At 41.4% G+C, this 17,353-nt stretch overlaps 1 protein-coding gene across 6 annotated transcripts in view; it reads left to right on the forward strand.

The window, feature by feature from the left end:
• MIA3 (MIA SH3 domain ER export factor 3) overlaps positions 1–17,353 on the forward strand; it is a 55,570-nt gene that overhangs the window by 35,484 nt on the left and 2,733 nt on the right. For 2 of the 6 annotated variants that reach the window (XM_030302311.2, XM_030302315.1), the window contains 21 exons: positions 729–860; positions 3,794–3,815; positions 4,541–4,629; positions 4,884–4,961; positions 5,045–5,155; positions 6,380–6,451; positions 6,631–6,735; positions 7,416–7,538; positions 7,631–7,742; positions 8,870–8,925; positions 9,016–9,106; positions 9,214–9,352; positions 13,948–14,049; positions 14,710–14,770; positions 14,882–14,917; positions 14,994–15,061; positions 15,180–15,280; positions 15,442–15,579; positions 16,298–16,366; positions 16,475–16,554; positions 16,687–16,758. In XM_030302311.2, coding sequence (XP_030158171.1) covers positions 729–860; positions 3,794–3,815; positions 4,541–4,629; positions 4,884–4,961; positions 5,045–5,155; positions 6,380–6,451; positions 6,631–6,735; positions 7,416–7,538; positions 7,631–7,742; positions 8,870–8,925; positions 9,016–9,106; positions 9,214–9,352; positions 13,948–14,049; positions 14,710–14,770; positions 14,882–14,917; positions 14,994–15,061; positions 15,180–15,280; positions 15,442–15,579; positions 16,298–16,366; positions 16,475–16,554; positions 16,687–16,758 — 1,857 coding nt within the window. Of the gene's footprint in view, positions 1–728; positions 861–3,793; positions 3,816–4,540; positions 4,630–4,883; positions 4,962–5,044; positions 5,156–6,379; positions 6,452–6,630; positions 6,736–7,415; positions 7,539–7,630; positions 7,743–8,869; positions 8,926–9,015; positions 9,107–9,213; positions 9,353–13,947; positions 14,050–14,709; positions 14,771–14,881; positions 14,918–14,993; positions 15,062–15,179; positions 15,281–15,441; positions 15,580–16,297; positions 16,367–16,471; positions 16,555–16,686; positions 16,759–17,353 lie in introns of all 6 variants that reach the window. The other 4 variants (XM_030302314.2, XM_030302316.2, XM_030302310.2 and 1 more) reach the window with 3 other exon arrangements.

Consider the following 17,353-nt stretch of genomic DNA (forward strand, 5'->3'; position numbering starts at 1 on the left):
ACTTTCTCGTATGCGGTCACGATTTCTTCGGGTCCTGTTCCAGCGACCCCGGCACTGTTGGGGAATGGGGCCGGTGTGATAGTTACTTGTGTATTCGTAGAGGGCAGTCAAAGTGTAGAAGCCGGCAGGTGTTTAACACAATTGTATTCCAGGAAACATTTAAATGAAAGGCTTTGGGTTATGTAGAAGATGGTTAATCAGAGCAGTCTAGACCAGTTATCAGGAGCTGTCTGAGCTTACTCAGCATTTGTTTTTATATAAGAATAGAAGAGAATTAAGATTTAAAATCTTAGAGGAAAAACATATCATTTGTGTTATTCATTATCATTTTGGTTTTATTTGCAGCCACGAAAGGTGATTATTTCTCTAGGGTGTTCAATTTTTTGTTTCATGTGGCTTTTTAACTCATAAAAATTAGCGAAGAGGAAAGTACGATCCAGAGATTCTAGACAGGTCTTAGACAACATGATGTGGTAAGACCTATTGTAAAGTGGAAATACATGTTCAGCTTAAAGACATTTAGCTTCATGATATTCAGAAACACTTCATGCCAAACAAGAAATGGGCTGCCAGTATCCCAGCTTTATTGAAGCAGTGGAAGCGACTGAAGATTTTTGATGGAGAAGTTTTCTCATGGAGGTTCATTTCGAATTTCTGTGGATGACTTTTTGTGACTGCTCTATTGTAAATTTCCTCATGGTTTGCTATTTCTAATATTTCTGTTTCAGTTGGTTGCTACATTGCCTGATGATGTTCAGCCTGGGCCTGATTTTTATGGATTGCCATGGAAGCCTGTACTTATCACAGCCTTCTTGGGAATTGTGTCATTTGCCATTTTCTTCTGGAGAACTGTCCTTGTTGTGAGTAAATTAAACTTATGCCTTGACTCATCAAGACAAAGGATATTTTATAATCACTGGCCCGTTTGTTTTTTTCTTCAGTTACTAACATGAACACAAATGCTTATAATCTAAATTAATCTTGTGATATAATTCAGTGTAATCTTTGTTAGCAAAGACTTAATCTTAATGGGAAAACTTCAATTTATGAATCTTAGGTAAAAATCTAAAGGTTAAGTGTATGTATACCTACTTGAGCACTTATATACCTTTTTTTTTAAACTTTTTTTTTTTTAATGTTTATTTTTGAGAGAGAGAGAGAGAGAGAGAGAGAGTGTGTGTGAGTCGGGGGAGGGGCGGAGAGAGAGAGGGAGACACAGAATTGGAAGCAGGTTCCAGGCTCTGAGCTGTCAGCACAGAGCTGGACGCAGGGCTTAACCCCACTAACTGCAAGATCATGACCTGAGCTGAAGTTGGACACTTAACCAACTAAGCCACCCAGGTGCCCCTGTACATTTCTAATGAATTGGGAACTTTTACAGCTATCTTGAAAAGCACTTAAATAGTATATATCAGAATCCTTAAAATTTTTATATCCTTTTATTATAATATATTGTCATGTCTTATAATGTATTCTAAAGAAATAACTAATCATGCATTAAAAATCTTGTGTAAGGGTGTTCAATGGAACACTATTTATTAGAGTGAAAACTTGGTACAAACTAAACGATTCATAGTAGGGGAATTGTTCAATTCTTGTATATCTGTATAATGGGATACTAGGTAACTCTAACTGTATGTATTTCAAAGACACTAGAGCCTAGAAAATGCTCATAGTTTAATATTAAGTGGAAAAAAGTAGAAATCAAGACCTTAAAGTATAGATAAATGTATATTATATAAATACATGTACAAACAAAAAAATGCTACAAAACAACAAAATAGTAAAAGAAATATTTGTATCTAGGACACTAGGTAATTTTTCAGTCTTTTTCCAATTGTATCTGTTTCACAGATTTTCTGATTTGGTCATGTGTTTATTGTGCCCATAGAATATCTTTTTATTTAGAAATACAGATTATGTTAGTATCCAGAGAAATACTTATTAAAATTTTTATTCCTTAGAGTCTCTGTCTGTGCAGAATTGGTCTTTGGTGCTTATCCATGTGTGTATGTGTGTACACTTATGCATATTTGTACTTGTGACTATATTTCATTTTGTTTCATGATTATCATGTAATTGGAGAAAAAAATCATTCTGTGTGAATGAGCTTTCCAGATGACAAGCTTTCAGTTTCAGTTGAAGCTTAATAGTTAAAGTAGCCAAAAGTATTGGATGCATGTCTTCCTAAACTTGAGTATTTTTCTGATTTCTTAGTTTTATCAGACATATCATTGTTCATAAACTTTCTCTTGTTGCACAAGTGATGGTAAAGTCACTTAAAAAGAAAGGTCTTTTGCCTGGATTCCTGTGAAGAGTCTTTTAACCTCACAGGACTTTTCCTCAGATGAGAGGAGAAAGGGAGCATAGAGAGGATGAGTGGAAGGGGGAAAAGGTAAAAATGTTTTTTGTTTCCCACTCTTGTTTCTCCCATCTAAAAAATCCTAAAACCTGTTTACATTTTCACAGGGTGAGGTGGGCTTTATGTCCTAACTGCTGCTTCTCAGCCTCTATGTTTGATTTTGGAACCGTGGGCCCTGCTCTTAATTTGCTTGGTTCTTGCTTCTTCCCTTCCTCCTCCTGCCTGCTGATCTGGGTGAAAAAGAAATCTGGTGCAAAAGAAGCTTAGTCTCTCATTAGCAAGGCTGTGACATTAGAGAAACAGCCATTTCTTTCTATGTTGGAACTCGGACTGCATTTTCCTATAATGACATTATTAGAAGTGGTGTTAGATACTCTAATAATAAGATATCATGGATGATTTATGGACTGATTTGGGTATCTCATTACCATTTTGTAACTTTTGAACGTGGACATAAATTCTGGGTCACAAAGACATTTGGTGATACAATTTAAAACAAATTGAGTATCGCTTAGATTTTATAACCCTATACTTCAGTGCTATCTTTAGAGATGAGGTAGAGGTTAGTTGTCATTTCTCTTGTTCGTGAATTTTCCTCTAGCAGTCTTCTTTCCCTTTTAGGTTGAGGACCACTGTGTTTAAAGATTTGGGAAAATGAGATGATCTAGTTTATTAGATTTCTAAACTCAGCCAATTGCCAACTTTTTTTTTTTTTTTTTAACGTTTATTGATTTTTGAGAGAGAGCACGCAAGTTGAGGAGGGGCAGCGAGAGAGAGGAGGACAGAGGATCCGAAGCGGGCTCTGTGCTGAGAGCACAGAGCCAAACGTGGGGCCCAAAGTCATGAACTGTGAGATCATGACCTGAGCCAAAGTTGGACAGTCAACTGACTGAGCCACCCAGGTGCCCCATCCAGTTGCCAACTTTTAATAGGATTTAAGATGTTTTCTGGTGAGAGAAAGAGACGTTATCTTAGTACAAAGATTATGCCTTTAATCTTGTTTCCTGAGAGTCTCTTTGACTGATCATTGTTTCTAGAGCTCATTCTGGCTGTTTGGGGTTGTCAAATGAATGATTTCAGGTAAAAGAAGCATTAGTGTATTTAATATGAAAAGACCCATTTCCACTATTAATGTTAAGTGCTTATTTAATAAGATTGGTGCTCTTTTAATAGATAAAAATACTTTTAGTTGCAAAATGAGGTATTCACTTTAGTGCTTTTATTTATCAGAAACTATGAGGTATCACTACCAATTAGATTTGAAATGCTTTTTAACCTTTTTTTACTTTTAATCTTACAGATTATTATTTTGAACCTGTTATTAAATTTTCATTTAGTTATGATTTGACTTGTATATATTATTTCTGTAATATTATATAATACTATAATATTTCTATTAACGTTTTGACATCTAATTTTTTTTTCTTCTAGGTAAAGAATAGAGTATATCAAGGTAAATATTTAGGCTTATTTTGTTACTTGTACTTTTCCCCCAGTATTGGTGTTTGATCTGAGTTGATTCTGTATGTAAGCTAGAAGTAGATAACAATGACTTCTGATGCCTGATTGACTTATTCATTCCTGAACATTTTACTAATCCAGGTTGCTAGCTTGGATGACACAGTAGTTGGTGATGCCACCAAATGAAACAGGAGATGAGATGGGACAAATTGTGGGAGTAGGAAGAAGATGACTAGTTTGATTTGGGGCAGACGTGTCAATGTGAACAGTATTCCTGTGCTAACGGTGTAACCAGCACTATACATTTACTTAGGAAGGTAATTTGAGGACTAGAGATGTAAATCTACGGGCTTATGTTTATTGTCTCTTCTTTTTGCAAATGACATGTATCCAAAATGATCACATTTACTAAGAAGAAAGGTACTTCATAAAGGGAAGGATATCAAGCTGAAGTATTTTATTCTACTTCCTATCTTTGAAATAAATTTAAATTGGAGTTTCTCATTGAAATAAAGGTCCTTATCATATTTTTCTTAAATTTTAGTAGTATTTTATACCCTTATTGCTGTCAGCTACAGATTGCTTTTTTAAGGGCATAATAGTTATGTTCGGGAGTCCTTTTCCTTCATAGTGCTAGGTAGCATACTGCTGATACATTGGGTAATTCAGTTTTATTTAGTGATCATAGTAATCTTATGGATTTCCCCTCCCTTCTAGTCACTGAACAGCAGATTTCTGAGAAGTTGAAGAATATCATGAAAGAAAATGCAGAACTTGTACAAAAATTGTCAAATTATGAACAGAAGGTATAATTATTCTTTCAGTATTTATTTCAGTATATTCCCTCATGATTCCAGCTTGGATTATTTCTTCCTGTATCATAGTTCAGTTACTATGGTTATTTTAAAATTTCATTATTTCCTGCAAACCATCCAAATCGGAAGTAACCATCCTATGTGTAAAGTATTGTTTTCTTCTATAAGGGGTTACCTACTCAGAGGTATGTTTGGATAGCACTGTGATTTGCATTTCTTAATTCTGAGTGCTTTATTTTCTGTAGATCAAGGAATCAAAGAAACATGTTCAGGAAACCAAGAAACAGAATATGATTCTGTCTGATGAAGCAGTTAAATTTAAGGTAAAAATCCCTTCTCTTTTTGAGATTACATTCTAAAAACAAAAGAAAAATAGTGAGTAATTACTATTAATGTCTGTTAATAGGATAAAATCAAGAAACTTGAAGAAACGAATGAACTTCTGGATGATACAGCAAAAAATCTGCGTGTTATGTTAGAATCTGAGAGAGAACAGAATGCAAAGAATCAGGACTTGGTAAAGTTTTGCTGCAAGGCATTACTGTGATTTTGCTTTCTAACTGCCATGTAGGGGCGGGTGAATTAAATTCTGCATTTTCCCATGCTTTAACTAAAGGAAGAGTGGGAGTCAGGGAAGTTGAACCCGCACCCATCCGTCTTCATAGAATCTTAAATGCTAGTACCACAAGTTGTTATTTTTATGGCTCTAAGAAGTATTTGTGTTCTTAGCCCTGGGTAATTTTCGTATTGCTTGGCTCTGCCCTCTGAAACATATGGAACAACTAAGAAACCGTAGCCCAGTCGAACAGTTCTAGTACTTTTTTTTTGTTTTGCATGATCCTTTTTAAAACAAGCCTTTTAGAACAGTTTTAGAATTTCAGAAAGGTTGCAGTGCTGGTCTAGGGGGTTCCCATACACGGCACACCCAGTCGAGCTTGTGCACCGGGTTGATCTGGTACTTGCCAGCTTTCTCCGCTCTGTTCACCGGTTCCCACTCTTGGTGTGCTGTTCTCTTTGGAAGGAAGGGACTGCACGCGGCCCCCAGCCGAGAGCCTGAAGAGTAGGCACCACCTCCTTGAGGAGGCAGTATCTTCACAAATTATTTGGAATTCTATAAGTGAGATTTATTTGTGTATTCTGCCTCAAGGCCAACCATTTTTCAGTTCAGGCAGGAGGATTTTTAATTTTTTTTTTAAAGTTTATTTTTGAGAGAGAGCGCGCAAGCAGGGGAGGGGCAGAGAGTGAGACACAGAATCCAGCCTGAGCTGTCAGCACAGAGCCCGACGTGGGGCTGAAACTCACGAACTGTGAGATCATGACCTGAGTGGAAGTCGGATGCTTAACCCACGGAGCCACCCAGGTGCCCCAAGAGAATTTTTAAAGTGACCTTGGGGATTTTTTTTCCCCTACCAATAGGAAAAACCATTGATTTGAACTAGATTATGTGAAAGTTTGTTTTTTCTTTCTTTTTTTCTTTCCCCTTTTTGGTCTGGTCATCTACCACGTTATCTCACAGTCGGGAAGGTTGTGGATGGCATGTGATAGAGCTCCGATTATTTTTTTCTTTCCTTACCTCTTTACCTTCTTGACTTTTCTCCTCGGCTGAAAGTGAATCACCTGCTTTTACCTGAGAAGTAGGGGATGGCCCTGGAATGATGTTTCATCTTTTTAGCATATATCCCACTCTTCTACTAAAATTCTACCACATTTTTTTTGTGTGTGTTCTTTTTCCACATGGCAGATTCTGGAAAACAAGAAGTCTATAGAGAAGTTAAAGGATGTTATTTCAGTGAATGCCTCCGAATTTTCAGAGGTAAAGCTGTCTGTAATTTCTGCAGGATTGCGTGCCTTAGTTTTGTTGAGGAGCAGACATTTGATTTTTGTTAGGATATGCAATAAATGAAAACTATATGATGTCTAATTGAGAAAGTGTAACACCTCCCCACCCCACCTCCCCTTTGGAATTAATTCACTAATAGTGTTTTGCATTAGGTTCAGATTGCTCTTAATGAAGCTAAACTTAGCGAAGAGAAGGTGAAGTCTGAATGCCATCGGGTTCAAGAGGAAAATGCTAGGCTTAAGAAGAAGAAAGAGCAGGTAAAGGAAAGTTTTAACATCCTAGATTATGTGAACTAGGGGACCGAGTATCATTACCTCTTGAGTATCTTTTTTCAGATCTTTTTTTAGGGAAATGAAATATGTATGCAGAACTCTATTCTTAGATATGCAAAGTTTAAATTGTGCTCCCAAAGTTGAGTTCATGTATATATCCTCCATCTGTTCTGGATTTTCTGTTCTCTACAATTCCTTATAGCTATCAGAGTGTTTAGTCTTTTCCTTGTCAAATACCAACCGGTTACTAACTTGAATAGCCTCAGGGGGATGATGGATTTGCTTCTTGACCAAAGAATTTGGTATTCATAACCCTCCTTTGAGCAATTAACTGCTTCACTGACCAAGGGAAGGTTACATGACCTGCAGTGGACATGGGAGACAGGGAGATGTGCTCCTGGGTTCCTACTGAAGTGAATTATTTGAAGTGGCTGCAGTTTTCTGAAGGGTACAGTAAACTGGATCGACTTCCTTGACAACTCTCATGTTCTCACTGCAGTTCTGAGGGTAGGAGCCATTGCCCCCTCTCCCTTCACCAAGGCCTCAGTCCATAGTGACAGTGAAGAGTAGCATGGCTCCCTGCTTCCCTGTGTCATTCACATGGTCCTGACATGTCCAGTGCAAAAGCCCTAGCCTTTGGAAATTCATGTGTTTTAACATTTCAGTTGCAGCAAGAAATCAAAGATTGGAGTAAATCACATGCTGAGCTCAGTGAACAAATTAAATCATTTGAGAAGTCTCAGAAAAATTTGGAAGTAGCTCTTACTCACAAAGATGATAATATTAACGTAAGTTTATTCTCTTGAATACATGCTTAATTCTCATGAACTCCCACGAAATCTTTTTGAGAGGCTCTAATACCCCTTTGCTTTTTTTCTAGGCTTTGACTAATTGCATTACACAGTTGAATCGCTTAGATTGTGAATCTGAATCTGAGGGTCAGAATAAAGGAGGAAATGAGATGGATGAATTAGCAAATGGAGAAGTGGGAGGTAAGATGGGTTTCAGGGAGGTTGGACCTCTTTTTGTGTTCCTGTCTTTAAGTACACCACTGCTCTTTTTGGCTGAGTGAACTTTCTCGTAAGTGTTAGAGTTGTAGACGCAAATCACTGGACTTGTGCACACATTTGTGTGCATTGGGCAGAGGTGGGTGGCGGGGCGTGGTATAGCAGTGGGTGTGCCGTGAGCACAGACTCTGCTTTTCCATCTAGAGCAGCATAGTCGTGACTCCCCCTCCAAGTACTGAGCACTGAATAGCAGGAGAAATTTATTTCTCAGTGCCGTGGAGATATTTAAATTTAGTGCCCATCGTCTGTGTAGCTTTGCGGTTTTAAGGCCTACAACCAATTTTAGGAGCACTGAGGTGGTGGGAGCCATAGACTACTTGAGACCCAGAGAGTGGAGCTAAAGGGTAGCAGTGTTTACTGATGAGGGACATGTTTCTAGACACTTTTTCAAGTTGGATATTGCTTGCATAGCAGGTGTTTTCAACCACACCTGGTAGCAGATTCAAGGGGAGAACAGGACAGTAAGTCTTTCTAAATAAGATACCTGAGGGGCACCTGGTGGCTCAGTTGGTTACGCGTCCAACTCTTGATTTCAGCTCAGGTTATGATCTCACAGTTTGTGGGATCGAGGCCTGCATCAGGCTCTGTGCTGACAGTGAGGAGGGAGCCTGCTTGGGATTCTCTGTCTGCGCTTCCCCTGCCCCCTCACCCCTCCTCCACTCGTGTGTGTGTGTGTGTGTGTGTGTGTGTGTGTGTGTGTGTGTGTCTGCGTGCATGTGCGCGCACATGCTCTTTCTCAAAACAAACAAGTAGATTTAAAAAATAATAATAATAAATAAGATACCTGACCTGAGAGAGAAGAGCCTTCATTCACACATCCCTTCTTGTTTGAGAATGGCACAGATACCATTTTTCTTGTGCAAACTAGGGATTTACTTTTTGAATCTAAGTTTGCAATTCTCTTAAAAGTCATGGAGCCTCATCAGTTGTGTTGGTTAATTTGGTTTTCCTTTGAATGTTTGAATACTGTAATTGTTTACTTTTGGAGAAATCAAGAAAATATACTTAAAAAGCAAAGGAGAAAAAAGTGATTAAAGCGTTTTGTATTTTAGGTGACCGGAATGAGAAGATGAAAAATCAAATTAAGCAGATGATGGACATTTCTCGGGTATGATCTTTTTTGCAGAGTACCATGAGTGCCTGTGAATTCTCACTGTGCCTCCCTTGTAAGACTATTTCTCTCTTTTGGAATTTTTAGACGCAAACTGCAATATCAGTAGTCGAAGAGGATCTAAAACTTCTACAATTTAAGCTTAGAGCCTCGATGTCTACTAAATGCAACCTGGAAGGTAGGCTGCTTCCTGAGAAGAAGGTGCTGCGTTTCTTACCCCCTCTCGCATCCCCCAGTTTGCAAGTCCTGTGTGCACACACAGCCCCGCTGTTTTATCCTTCACAGACCAGATAAAGAAATTGGAAGAGGAGCGCAGTTCGCTGCAGTCGGCCAAAGCCGGCCTGGAAGGCGAATGCAAAACCCTGAGGCAGAAGGTGGAGATTCTGAACGAACTGTATCAGCAGAAGGAGATGGCTCTGCAGAAGTAAGATGCTCACGCCTCGCCCTTCGCTGTCGTGTCGTGTTGTGTGAGCAAACGTGGGACTCCTGGACAGAATTCTGTCTTTCGTGAACATTATTTGTGGGGCTTTGCCATCGCAGTTAGTAGAGATGGGTCTTTGTCTCTTTTTCGTTTCCCATAACTTGCATTTTTCTTCCATTCCAATCAGTCGTCTGAAATTGTGGCCGGCGCAGTTTCCCGGTGCCGGTGTCACCGCTGTGCCTGCCGTGTGGAGACCCACCTGCTCCCTGTCGTGGCTCCACCACGAGCTTCACTTTGTTTTTTTGTGGCATTTAAGGAACTGTGATCTGTCCTGTGTTTGGTCTACTACTTCTTAATATATAGACTTTCAGAATCCTGAGTGATTTGTAGGACATGATGTTTAGTAGAATAAATGTTCCAGAAGGAATATTTAGTTATAGGAAGGTGTTCTAAGTTTTGGACTTCATATAGTCAGATGCTCACATTAAACTTTACACAGTGTAATTGTGGCAAGGACGTTTGGAGTTTTCAATCTCGAAATACCGGATTGGTGTGTAGGTTTAGGTATTAATCTCCTGAAATCTACAGATTTCAGATTTGGAGTTAGGTGTGTCTTGTGAAAGACACTTTTGCAGTTCATTTTACGTTTTCTTCTCCATGAAAATACCCGCATTCTCTAAAAATAGCTTGTCAGTGGCAGTTGCCATATGGGTTTGCTCCTCTGCTTTACTCTTCGGCATATCCGGGATTTCTGAGAAGGCTTGTCCTGCTAAGCATACTTCCTCTTTTTGAAATTTAAGCTCAAGCTGCTATTGCCTGATGCCATTAAACATGGAAACCATACCACTGATGTTTTCTCTAACTCCTGGCTCACCACACAATCAGTTTAGATTTTCCAAATTTCTTTCAGGCCAGCCCTCTAAATACCTGGCCTCTTTCAGAGAAATATTTCTCATTACGTTACTTTTGTCAAGAGCACTTCTCTGCCACCAGAAGTAATCTGAATGTCCTAAACGGCAGTTGTTTTCTTGACGATCGTCATTGTGGCACTACTTTATTCCGTTCGTCCGACATGCGCGGAGTCACCATGCCTGGCTTGTACCCCGCTCTTCCTCCCCATATCCTCTTCCCTGCCAGTCCCTGACTCATCACCTCTTCCCACTTTCCCTTTCTTGCACCCCCTCCTCCAGGCTCCGATGAATTCTGTCTCAGCCCAGAGTGAGCTTTCTAAAACGCGAGTCTTCGTGTCCTCCTGTGCTTACAGTCTATGAGAAATGCTCCACTGTCTTGTGGATCGGTGCCGGACTGTGTCGCGGGCACGTGGGGCACTGCCCTCAGTTGCGGGGAGCTGCCTCTCGGGTGCATGTCTTGTAGCGACGTGGGGCGCGTCCTGCCCTGTGGCCGCTTGGAGCCTGTGTGCGCTGCTTTCTCTGCAGTGAAAGGTCCTTTGGCAGTGTTTCCCCCTGGCAGCCTCTGCCTCCCGAAAAGTTCATGTTCCTTCAAATCTTTTCCGACGTGAGTTGCAGCAAGAGACTGGGGGAGTGCCCATCTTTTCTTCTAACGTAACTCCTAAATATATGTTTAGATTTAAATCTACCTGTTGCTCTTTGCTTTCTATTGATGGCCTGTTCTGTGTTCTTTTGTTTCTTCCTTCTTACTGTCTTTGGGGTGTTTGGATATTTTCAGTAATTCTGCTTTTCCCCTGTGTACACTGGGTAGTTACAGGTTGCCATTCCCCTCTCCAGCTAATTACCCGAAAGACCACACCATACACCCTGAACTTGTCAAAGTCTGACCTGAATTAATGAATTTACCTCTTTCTGGGCTTTGGCACCTGCCTTAGATGCTCTCCGAATAGTTCTCTAGACACCTACCCTCCACAGATGTTTCTCCTGTCTTGTTGCGCTGCCTTCTGGCCAGTGTTCCTTCTGTCGATGCACAGATTCATAGTTCCTGTGGTTCTTCGTTGTCTGCACACCTGCAGTCTTTCCTTCGGGGTCGTGTTCATTCTACTTGAAGGACGTCCCTTAGTGGCAGATTCGATCGGTGTGTCTGAGCGTGTCTCCGTTAGGGCCCCCCCCCCCCCCCCCCCCCCACCGCGTGCGCAGCCGCTTGATGTCATCACTGTAGAAGCAACCAGGTACTTGCCGGTTTTATAGTCTCTGTGAGGAGTCCAGGATCAGGCTTCTTTTCCTTGTTCACGCGTCTCATCCCTTCCCTCGTTGCCCTTAGTCATTCTTTCTGACTTTCAGCAGCTTTACCGGGAGGTGCTCAGGTCTCCCTGCTTCCCTGCCCTCCCCCATCTCGTGTGCATTTATGCTGCTTGGGGTCGTAGGCACCTCTTGATTTGGGGGTCCTTGTGTATTCTGCCTCATCCTGTCTTCTTTTCAAATTCCATTTACACTGTTTTTTATGATCTCCCCTGTGTCCCCTACATTCTTACCAGGATTTGCTTCATTCTGGATTGGTTTTTACCTGCCCTGTCTCCCAGTGTGCTAAAATCTCACTTTGCTTGCCAGATCAGCTGCTGAAGTCATTCATTCAGTTCATGTCAGTGACTGTGTTTCAGTTTTATAGTTTCTCTTCTGTTAACATCTGTTAATTGTGACTTTTACTTTCTTGAATATGTAAGGCATAATTATTTTGATGTGTGTGTAATGATTCCCATGTGTGGATACCTGATGGGTCCATCCCTCGTTTTTTAGATTTTGATCTTGATGTCTTGTAGAGTGCCCGGTCAGTGATTGAGAGGCAGAAATTGTGTATTAATTGTAGAGGAAATGAGAGGGGTGATGTGATTTTCCTACAGAAAAGATGGGAGTTTATTTCTAGCACGTGGTCATTTGATTTTTAATACAGTCAGCAATTCAGATCCTTCGGAAATGGCCTCATCCCTTCAAAGGACACTGTATTGCCTGTCTGCATAGCTCTTTTGAGTCTCAACCCAAACCCTAGGGCTTTTACTGGGGGTCCCTGTCATTGGTAACCTTGAACTCCACTTATTTTTCTTACAACCCAGGGTCCGTTGAAAGCTATGCTCAGTCTCCTTAGGTCTCTGTTGTCTTCAGTGTGTGGGATGAACCTGGGGAAAAGGTGGCTTCAGATACCAGGCTTTCTTGTAATTCTGAGATTCCTCTTCCTCCTGGTACTTGGTCTCATATATTCACTTGTTAGCTAATACATTAGCTCTCTGATGCCTCCAGGCACATTTTTTATGTTTTTGTCCAGTGTTCTAATCGTTCTCAGTATTCTCAGACCAACTCCTTCATCACTGGAAAAAACATTGACTCATCTTTTCTCACATCTCTTCCTAAGCCAGAGACAGGGATTTTCCTCTTGTTATGTGCATCTTTTACACGGTAAACTGTGAGCTTTGTTAGTGCAGGGAGAGTACTTTGCTCATACTTTTGATTTAGCGTCTTACTAGGTAACCAATATGTCATAGCCACTCATACGATATTTTGCTGAGTATTAAGTATAAAAGAATATATAAACCTTTCTTCTCTTTCCTGTTATTAAACCCTTTAACTATAGCTCTTCTCATTTTGCTTCTGATTCATAGAAATTTAAGTTCCAAGTTAAGTGTTTTTTGAATTAGACTTACGGGCAAAGATGTACAAGGGCAACGAGAATAGCATTTTTATTTTTATGTTTTTTGAGAAAGAGAGGGCACAAGTGAGTGAGAGGGAGAGAGACAGACTCTCATGAGGGAAGAGAGGGAGAGAGAAGTGGGGCTCACCCAATGCAGGCCTTGTGCTCACCTGAAGTACGGCTTGAACTCATAAACTGAGATCATGACCTGAGCTGAAGTTCTATGCTTAACTGACTTGAACCACCCAGGCTCCCTGAGAACAGCATTTTTAAACCTTTAAACATTGCTGCCATTGCAGTCTGTTTTATAGTAGATTAACATCTTGAGTTTGAAGGTTAATTGGGTTAAAACCAGTTTCCAGTAGGTAATATCCTGATAATGCAACATCTGGGATTCTTTATCTATTTTATTCACTAGACATTGCCAGTTCTGAGATTGTTCTCAAATCACAATTCCGTTGAAATAGGTGGTAGGTGTTCCATATCTGAAGTGTGGGAATGTTCTGTGGTTAATTGCACAGGTTACAAGACATGTTCTAAAAGGCCTTCTTTGGCTGACTCTCTTATCGTGGTACCCGTCTCGGATTGAGAAGCAGTCCTTCCATGATAGCAATAAGGAAAGTAACTAGGTTTCCTGTGGTAGAAATAAGAGAAGTAATGATCGCTTGCTTTACCTGAAGCTTACCTGTGTGAGGTTGAGCAGCCCGGGCCTTCCACAGGGAAGTGGGCTTTCACTGTGTTAAGCACAAGGAACTTGTCCCTGGGCATGTAGAGTTTTTGACATTTCTTTACTGGTGAGTGAAGAATTATGAGACGTTAGAAAGTGCAGGTGATTTGCCAACAGGCTAGAGATTGATTTTTTTATCCTTGAATGGCAGGTTTGAGCTCTCTCCTGACTTTGTACGTCTGCTGTGTGTTTTAGAGAGGAGGGGAGGTGATGTGTGCCTAGAGGCATTCAGGCCGCTGGGAAGACAAACACTTTCGACTGACGACCGATTTTGTCTTAGGAAACTGAGTCAAGAAGAGTATGAGCGGCAAGACCGAGAGCAGCGGCTGTCAGCTGCAGATGAAAAGGCGCTTTTGGCTGCAGAGGAAGTAAAAACGTACAAGTGAGTTCAGCTTCGAAAGAGGGGTCAGCGACTGGGGAAACTACTGTTGGCTTCTTAAAAAACCATATTACAGTGTGTAGAACAAAGTAGCCCAGAACATAAATAAACGGTCAAAAGGTGTAAGTACAGTTAATTCATGTGAGGAAAAAAAAAGTTTAGGTTAACAAAGGAAAAAACGTCACATTAACAGACATTTCTTTATACCCAATACTGGCAACACCGTAAGGGAACTTGGTTCGTGCCAACGGTTCCGGGGGGTTTTGTGTGTTGGAGTAATTGTTTTCGGAAGGCCGTTTGCTGTAATGATGTAGCAGAAATCATGAAAGCGATTGTGCCATTTGATAGACTCGGGGGTGGCAGCTCTGGGAGATCTTCCGTGGCTATACTTAATGGAGGAGAAAGATATCTTTAGCAGGATTGCTTGAGAACATCGAGGAGCAGTCGGGAAGATTAGCGTATCAACTCAGAATCTCCAGCCGGTAAATAGTAGGGAAATGAATATTAGTCTTGATCGTCTTATGCTCTTCTTATGACCACGAGGCTGTGGATGGAGCCCGGAGCCCGCAGGAGTGCAGGTGTTACAGTCAAGGGGGTGTGGTGAGACTGCTGAAACTATTCTTTAGTTGCACTTTAATTGATAAACGCAAGTGTGATTCTTAGGCGCAGAATTCAAGAAATGGAGGATGAATTACAGAAAACCGAGCGCTCGTTTAAAACCCAGGTAATTACCATACTGTCCTAGAGCTGCAGAATTCTTTGGTATCTAGTGGACTGTTGTAGTGCCTGTTAAACGAGTCCCTAAACACAGCTTTTGATGTGTTGTCTTTTCCAGATTGCTACTCACGAGAAGAAAGCTCATGATAACTGGGTAAGATTTGTTTTTCCTTTCCTTTATTTTGTGTGTGGCCCACCACAACTGATTTGGATCTTGTTTTCTCCAACAGCTCAAGGCTCGTGCTGCAGAAAGAGCTATCGCTGAGGAGAAGAGGGAAGCGGCCAACCTGAGACACAAGTATGGGATACTGAATTGTGTTTTCAGTGCGTTTAGGGTTATTAAAGGCTGTGCTTCTGGTGATCGAATGGGGGAATTTTGTATTTCATGTGTGAGTCCATTTTCCCTCCGCATCCAGGTTACTGGAATTAACCCAGAAGATGGCAGTGCTGCAGGAAGAGCCCGTGATTGTGAAGCCACGGCCGGGAAGACCCAGCGCCCAGAACCCTCCATGGAGAGGTAGCAGCACTTTGAAAGGGCAGCTCTCGAGGTTTTGGTCAAAACGTACAGAAATCACATTTTATTTCTGTGTGTCTTAGTTATGATGCCCTAGAAGTAACCCCAAGAACTCAGTAAAGAAAGGTGGCCTCAGAGTGGTAACAGGGCACTGTCATCGTCAGGTCCTCTGAGCCAGAACGGCTCTTTTGGTCCATCTCCTGTGAGTGGGGGGGAATGCTCCCCTCCCCCGACGGCTGACCCGCCTGCCAGACCGCTCTCTGCTACCCTCAATCGAAGAGACATGCCTAGAAGTGAATTCGGTGAGCATTCACATTTTACCTCGCAGTAAACTGTGGCTCCTAGAGGTTTTCCCCCCATCTTTTGAGAATTCTAATGCAAACAACATTTTAGAATTTGGGTCTGCTCGGTATAGAGAAAAAGAATTCTTAATTTGTCTTGCTGAATAAATAGTCTGCTGTAAGATCTGCTTTAGAACAGAAAGAGTTTATTATTATTAACATTAACGTAACATATAAATACATAAAAATATAGACTATGTAATGATAAATATCATTTTTTTGCTTTTGAATTCTTCACTGCAAAGTATAAGCCTTTATCTTTAAATTTCTATGGGGTTCCTCCCTGGAGTATTGTAAAAGTAGCTATAAAAGACTTTATAATTTACAGCCCATTAATATACCATGCCGTACCTATTTCTTACAAATACATCTGTAATGCTTGGCAAGGTACGGAGGTCAGATTACACACACTGAAAACCGTCCGTGTGTGCCACTGCGGCAGGCCTGTAGCCCGAAGTCCCTGCTGGTGTTGTTAACGTACGTTTTCTTGCTGTTCTTTCCGTCAGACAGCTCGCCTTAATCCTTTCAGTCTGTTTGTAAGTTTGGGATCTCCCCTCATGTGTATTAGGAGACTCGTTTTTAATGTTGCTTTCTAGGTAGAGTTGAACCCTGACCTGTCCACAATTGGTCCGTTTCTTCTGAAAAACCCATACAAGGGCTCTGTTCTTTCTCTCTCAAGGATCAGTGGACGGGCCTCCACCTCGTCCTCGATGGTCATCTGAGGCATCTGGGAAACACTCTGCCTCTGGTAAGGGATCTGAGTGTGTTGAGAGTCTAAAATCCGAGGGTTTCTTACTCTTCCTCGGGGCGAAGATAAGGCAGGATAAATCTAAGTCCTTTCTCTGGCCTTCAGCAGATCCAGGACCCGGTGCAGCTCCCATGGCGAACAGCAGCTCGAGAAGCTCTTCCCCTACTAAGGTGATGGATGAAGGCAAGGTAAGTTCTGCAGGTGTTCTGAGTCATAACTAGGTATTTCGGCAAACACTGAACTTCTGCAACATCCTCTCTCTGTATCATCCATTTGTGTGCCTGTTACATCTGTAGTATCTCATTTATTTTTTTAAAAAGCAAACTGTTGCCCAAGACCCCGAAGGCCCCTCAGCTCCCAGCATTCCATCTGTGGCTGAGCAGTCAGTAGTAGTAAGTACTTAGAGGTTGAGGACTGAACTGAGCTTGTACTTGGTGTATTCCTGGAAGGGAAGCAGACACTAATCTGCTTGGCTTTAAATTGCATGGCAATATTGATCTTGTTGTCTTTGACTTGAAAGTGTTGCTGGGTTGCTGAAATCTGGTTGGTTTTTCCTCCTTTTTCCTGTTTTGGTTAGGCTGTTCACCTGTTCAGAACATCTCTTGTAATGAACTAAAGAATGTGGAAAGCCCCCACTCCAGCTTTGCATTTTGTGTGCCTCGGCGTTAAGTGTTGTGAGGCAAAGGAAAGTAACTCTATATAGAATTCACCGTCACACCAAGTGTGGCATTTAAGAATATCTCCAGTTGTACGCTAGGCAGACGCTGTCTTGAGTAATCTGAAATTACGGACTGGCAAGGGAAGAATGTTTGCTGCAGGTGAAATCCTCACCGGTGGAGATCCGTCCTTACCTGCCGTGTGGGTTTCCAGCAGTACCCTTCGGTTACGTTCACACGAGCGTGTTCTCTACCAGAGCCACACCGGTCCTCACGGTGCTTCTCTGTGTGGAAATCAGAGTATGCGTGATAGTTTAGAATTTCCAACCCA

This window comes from Lynx canadensis, chromosome F1 (genome assembly GCF_007474595.2).
Source record: "Lynx canadensis isolate LIC74 chromosome F1, mLynCan4.pri.v2, whole genome shotgun sequence".
Classification (NCBI taxonomy): Eukaryota; Metazoa; Chordata; class Mammalia; order Carnivora; family Felidae; genus Lynx; species Lynx canadensis.